The sequence below is a fragment of the Sinocyclocheilus anshuiensis genome, unplaced genomic scaffold, assembly GCF_001515605.1.
Source record: "Sinocyclocheilus anshuiensis isolate Anshui unplaced genomic scaffold, SAMN03320099.WGS_v1.1 scaffold1762, whole genome shotgun sequence".
In the NCBI taxonomy this organism is placed as follows: Eukaryota; Metazoa; Chordata; class Actinopteri; order Cypriniformes; family Cyprinidae; genus Sinocyclocheilus; species Sinocyclocheilus anshuiensis.
In genome coordinates, this window is record NW_015547656.1 from 542,837 (window position 1) to 549,470 (window position 6,634).

The window sequence follows — 6,634 nt, forward strand, 5'->3', positions numbered from 1 at the left end:
GTGTGTGTGTGTGAGAGAGTGTGTGTGTATATATATAATCTCCATGATTTATGCAATTCATCTGTAATTTATAGATAGATAGATGTTACATATGTGCTAAGATTTTAGGATTTACAATTTGACGTCATTTTTTCTTGTTTAGTTTCCCCATATATATATATATACTGTATATATTCTGATTTATAGATATGTATTCTGATTTCTGAGATGTAATACTAAAATAGTTTCAAAAATTTAAATAGTAAGACTTTACAGATAGGGTTTAGACATATATTGATTTATAAGTTTGTAGCAAGATTTTACATAATTATTTCTTGATTAGTTCCCCCATGATGTATGAGATTAATTTGTATAAAGTAATGTCAACCTTTGAGTCATATAATTTTGATATATATGTTATTTTTATATATGTGTTAAGATTTTAGGATTTACAATTTTAATGAATTATTTCTTAAATATGTATGTGTATCTATCTCTCTATCCATATTAAATCAGAATATATAAACAAATTATATATTCTGATTTGTAAGTATATAGTGAGATTTAATAAAAAAATACATAATTTCACATATATATATATGGCAGGAGAATGTCTTTGTCCCTCACACACACACAAACACACACACACACACACTCACTCTCTCTGGTACACTAAAATTTTCTGCTTATTCTAATTTCTTACCACAATGATCAATACAAAATTACTTTACTGTGTTGTTGTGATAGCAATAATGGCCAATTATGCCGATAACTGCCTACATTATATATATATATATATATATATATATATATATATATGGCAAGACAATATGTCTTTGTTCCTCACACACACACACTCAAAGGCGACGTGTGTGATGTAAATCTCAGGCAGAGTGAAGGCATCTCAGCCCCTCCCTCATTCTAGAACACAGGACTTCATGTCATTATAATTCATGTTGCCTAGCAACATGGGAGTCGTCATAGAGGCCCAACAATAAAGAGATGACATGTACAGTGATGTGCTGAGCGCTTTAACGCCGAGATATGCCTCCGCCATCTTTTCCTGCTCATCTGTGCTTGAAGGGATCAGAATTAGAAACGCCATTTAAACGCTCTCCGAGTGACATCTTATCACGTCACACCGTCAGCCCTCGGATACGCGTTATCTAGCTTAAATCGAACCTCTTGTTGACTCCTTTGCAAGCATTATGCATTTCACAAAACATGTTAGTGGTGTATAAATGCATGATGGGGTGTTTTGCACAAATAAAGGAGACGCACAGAAAGTCACAGTTCAAAAAGGATCACATTTAATCAACAAGCCATCCTAAGAGTCTCTTATCCATCAAGACAGTGAGGCGTCACAACAGCAATAAACAAAGTTATTTTCTTAAAGTCTTTAGTTAAAAACAAAACACTTTTCTACCCATGCAACAGAAAGGTGGTTTAAAGGAATTGTTCGCTCAGAGATGAACTTTCTGTCATCATTTATTCGCCCCAAACCTGTGACTTGCTTTCTTCTGTGGAACAAGGAGAATTTTTAAGGACTATCCTGGTTGTTCCTTTCAATCAAATGAAAGGGAGGTCAAATGATTATTTATGACTACAGATGTCTTTTCCCAACACAAAACTATCATATGACTTCAGTGAACCTATAATATAGTGCATTCATCGTATGGACTGCTTTTATGCTGTTTGTCTCGTGATTTTAGAGTTTGACAGACATCAGTTGCTTCAATGCATATTCTTCGAATAACCTCCTTTTGTCTTCTGCAGAAGAAAGCGAGTGATTGAAATGACATGAGGGTGAGTAAATGATGACTGTATATTCGCTTTCAGGTGAACTATTCCTTTAAAGGGTTAGTTCACCCAAAAATGAAAATTAGCCCATAAATTACTCACCCTCAAGTCATCCTAGGTGTATATGACTTTCTTCTTTCAGACAAATCTGAAAGTTATATTAAAAATTGTCTTTGATCTTTCAATAAAAAGTGCCCATCTATTAAAAAAAAGTGTCTCACATATCTCCGGGGAGTGAACAAAGGCCTCCTGTAGCGAATCGATGCGTTTTTGTAAGAAAAATATCCATATTCAAAACATAATCACTTTAATGTAGCTTGCGCTCACTGTTGTACACGGAAGCAGCTCCGGGAGCATGACGTATGAGGTCAGCGTTGCGCATGCGCCGCTCAGAAGTGACGAACGCGGAAGCGCAGCGGAGAGATCAAAACAAAAAACGGTCACTTATTAGAAGTACTAAACAAGGATTTGTAAAGAAGAATGTCGGAGGATTTCGATATAAGCCAAGAGGAGACTGGTTTTCCTTTGCTAAAGTAAGGAAACTTTGCTTCCTTTGCTCCTGTTAACAAACGTTGGTTTTCACGAGACTCACCAGCGCATGCACAGCGCTGACCTCATACGTCATCCGCCCGTAACTGCTTCTGGGTACAACTGCTGCCGCAAGCTACATTAAAATGATTATTACTTTTTGAATATGGATATTTTTCTTACAAAAACGGATGGGGTCCTGATACGACTGAATTCAAGTCTCTGTTTCTCTACGTCCGTTGGTGTTTGGTTGAGGTGAGGTCAGTCTGAGACCCAGAGACTTGCCCTCGACGTCTCTCCGGTGGGGCATGTGCACCTGACACCCCCCGCCCCCAGTGCTAAACAGGCCACAGTGAGTCCTGAGGGGAAGGGGTAGTAAGAGAAGAGGACGGTGAGAGTCCCTGATTGCGGAACCGTATGATCAGACCTCGGGGTAGATCGTAGGTGTATGACCTGCAGATCTTCTAGTGTTCCAAGTCCGGTTTTATGACGTGGATTGGTGGCGTGTTCTTCAGAAGAACCAGCGGAAGGTGTCGGTGGCTCCTGCCGATGGTGCTCTCTGAGGGAAGACACAGGAGATAGTGGGAATTCTGGACAGATTCCAGTTTAGCTGTTTGGTGTGAATCATCTTCACAATAAGATGCAATGATTCAAAATATTGATTCATCAAAAATAAGAATTAAATTGGGAAAATGAAAACAACAGACCAACCAGACCATCTATGCAAAGGCCCTCGCAACCGTGTTTCCGTTAGCTGAGACGACTGTTTATGTAATGATTATTGTTGGCTCTTTGATGAATTGCTTTTGTTTCTGTTTGGATAAAAGCGTCTACTAAATGCATAAATGTAATTATGAAACTTTTAGTCACTGGATTTGATAAAAGTTTGTGAGAATTGAACAACAAGAGTTTTGTTGAAAAAAAGTAGCACGTAAACTAGTTGACCAAGAGTTTTTGCAAATAGTTGGTACTTCATGAACTGACACAGCACACATTTTTTGCATTGATTGCATATTACTCTGAACCATGTGTAGATGTCTTGGATATCTAGTTTACTTGCTACTAAGGCGTTTCTGTAGCTCAAACATTAGAGCATGGCATTGGCGACATCAAGGTTTTGGGTTCAATTACCAGGGAATGTGTGAACTGATAAAAATTTACATTTTGAATTCAGTGTAAGTTGTTTTGGATAAAAGCGTCTGCCAAATGCATAAATGTAATGTTCTTAAACATTACCTGGACCCTCCCCAGCACTGCACATCTTTAATTATATGGAGACATCCCAAATGCAGTGCCAGGGAGACTCCAAACAAACTCTTAAAGCCTGTCCACACCAAGGATGATAACTATAATGATATGTTTTAATTCTTTGAGAATAATGAAGTCCGCACCACAACTATATCGACACAGAAATGATATTGTTGGAATCACTTTCAGAATATTTTTTTCCTGGTGGTGAATGATAAAAACAGCCAATAACAATCCATCCGACTTTAAAGAGCACAAGCATTTATCTGAAACGCGCTGTCTGACATCGTGACCCCCGACGACCCTGCACCGGAGTGAAGCGTCGTCATGACGATGACCCCCGGTGGCAGCGACAGACCCCCCAACGGGGGCATCCCTCCGAATGTCCCGCCTCGGTCTGCCTCTCCGGCTCCACTAGGCGGCGGGCACTTCAGTCGGTTCATGCACTCGGCCCCCGTTACGGGAAGACCGCAGCATTGCTCCGCAGCTAGCGGCGACAGGAAGTTGTCAGCGCCCATCGGGAGGGCGGAGTCTTGTGGAATGTGTTTGGCGGACATGTGCATGTTCACCGGCTCCGCCCTCGACATGCCAGTCCGATGTGTGTGAGGTCCGTTAACATTAACCGAGGTGGGCTTTCGCCCCCATAGCATGGCGTTGTCGCAGGGCCAGGGTGGCATCGCTGACAGGCGGGCTGAGGGGAAGAGGGGCGTGGCGATTCGGGTGATTTTGGCGTTCTGGGGAAATGGGGTGGCGGCAGCAGCGGCCGCGGCGGCTGTGCTGTTCTTATAGAAGGTGGCAAATGAGCGGTATCGCTCCATCTGCGCGCTGTAGTCCAACACGGGGTTCACGCACGAGTCGATCTGCAGAGGAAAGTCCCGCCCGGGGGTGGGGTTATAGTTGTAGGTGTGGCCATGGGTGTGGCCATGAGTGTGTGGGGTTTCCATGCACACACTACTGCTCATGTTCGCCATCAGAGCAAAACAAACACGCACTAACACCCAACCATCCACGGCACTGGTCCTGTGGAGGAAAGAGGAGGTGGACGTGAACAGAGAACTACAACTAAGCGGAATCGCAATTCAGAAATCTTTCATTTATTTGCAGACAATAGAGAATATTTCGTCAAATCCTAAAGGATGCATACAAAATTGCTTAATGGTATTTTAGAACCAAAACGAATCAAACAAGAGTCCACTAAGAACCAAAACAACTAAAATTACGAAAAACAAAAACCCTGAAAATAAGAAAATTACAGTTTACGCAATCTTATTTGACTCTTAAGGCTCTTGCACACTGAGTCCGAAATTTTCGTCCGAATTTTTCGCACGTTAAAAAATAAATACGATCTCACGTTGTGTCGTTTACACACTGCCTTCGAAACTTTCGTTTGTCATCAAAAAATTCGGATCAGGTTTGATTTTCTGCGTTTTTCGCATCCGTAGCAAGCATTTTGAGAGATGTTTTGACAATTCAGAGCCACCGTACAAGCGAACGCCAAAATCCAGAATGGCGTCTGACAAGATGATCACTTCTTGTCGCTGCACAAAGCACTGTATAGGTCCTTGCCAAGTGGCAACCTCCCGCTCTCTCTCGTGAAGCCAACAAGGAAGTGACTTAAACTGTAATTCGTCAACTGGCCGCTAGAGGCTGGCTGCAAAAGGGAGTCAATCCCATAGACTCCCCATGTTAAAATGCCCAACTTTACAGCAGAAAAAAACATGTTTACAGCCTGGTACAAAAAGTGGTTTTGGTCTATATAGCTAATTTTGCCCTTCATGACAACTGTGAGGGGGGTGAATTTTTTTATAACTCATCCGTTTAAATTATATTAAGCCTTAAAGTTCTGCATAATTAAGGGCGTGGCCACTTGAGTGACAGGTGGATTGCCACTGCTGTCACCACCGTCGAGCTAGGTGGGCGTGGCTTCACCAACCTGCTCCCGCCTCTTTGCCCATTTTCGATTATCTGGGAGTGACACGCGGTGACGCGCTACCAAGATGGCGACGGCCACCTCCGCCCACTTTTGAGCTTCAAAAACGCTCTCCAGAAATCTACGGGTGACGTCACGGACACTACGTCCATGTTTTTATACAGTCTATGGTCTTTGCACACTAAGTTCACGGAATTTTTTTTTTTCAATATGTGGCTCCAGTATCGCTAGCAAAGCATCAAACTGAGCCACTGACATGGGATATCCCGGGATAATCCTGCAGCTCCTTGATAAGGAGGTGGAACTCTCCTTGGATTGGATGATGGATCCAATATTTCCTCTTTCTTTTTCTCTTTTTAAGAAGAGAGAGGACAGCAAAATCATCTTCACTGCTTGAAGACTCCATTTTGAATTGTTTTGCGAACAGTGTGCAAGGTTTCTCTGCGTGACACATTTTTAGGATGACGAATACGAAAAAACGTATACGAAAATTTCGGACTCAGTGTGCAAGGACTGAATTCGTAATTCATTCTCAGTGGGTTCCAAAACAGAATATAATAGAAATGTAATTTTAAAAACTGAAATTTGATTCAGTCAAATTTAGATAAAAAATGTAAGAAAAACACAGTTCAGATAAACAGCAAAGATTTTTTATGCATTTATGTACATTTTTAATGCTCATTGTTTCCTCCCAGCTCTTAAATTATGATGCATCTTGAATGTATTGCTCCATTTATTTACAGAAAAGAGAAATTTTGATAAATAATAAAAGATGTATACAAAATTGCATCATCTAAAAATCAAAACAAGATCCTAAACTAAAATAATGAAAAACAAAAGCCCTGAAAATACACGAGATTCAGTTACATTTAGATTAAAACAATAAAAAAAGCATAGTTCAGAGAAATAGCAAAAGGTTTTATGCATTTATGTACATATCTTTTTGCATATGCATGACATAATTTAGGACAATACAGAGCATTATATCTAACACCATCAGGTCCGCCTTTAAATATGTTATTTTAATTAGAGGAACAACAGAAATGGCGATAATAAGCAGTGGAGAAGAAAGTTACCGTGTCAAAATGTGTGTATGTGTGTGTTCACGTGAAAGAGAAAGAGAGAGACAGAAAGGCTCCTCCCCCCCCA

At 40.7% G+C, this 6,634-nt stretch overlaps 1 protein-coding gene across 1 annotated transcript; it reads right to left on the minus strand.

Annotated features, from left to right (window-relative positions):
• Window positions 1-3,800: 3,800 nt before the first annotated feature.
• On the minus strand, window positions 3,801-4,641 carry LOC107702148 (uncharacterized). Its single transcript, XM_016504388.1, has one exon. It carries the CDS (start codon window positions 4,524-4,526, stop codon window positions 3,801-3,803), a length of 726 nt encoding a protein of 241 aa, XP_016359874.1. The 5' UTR covers window positions 4,527-4,641.
• Between the last annotated feature and the right edge of the window lie 1,993 nt (window positions 4,642-6,634).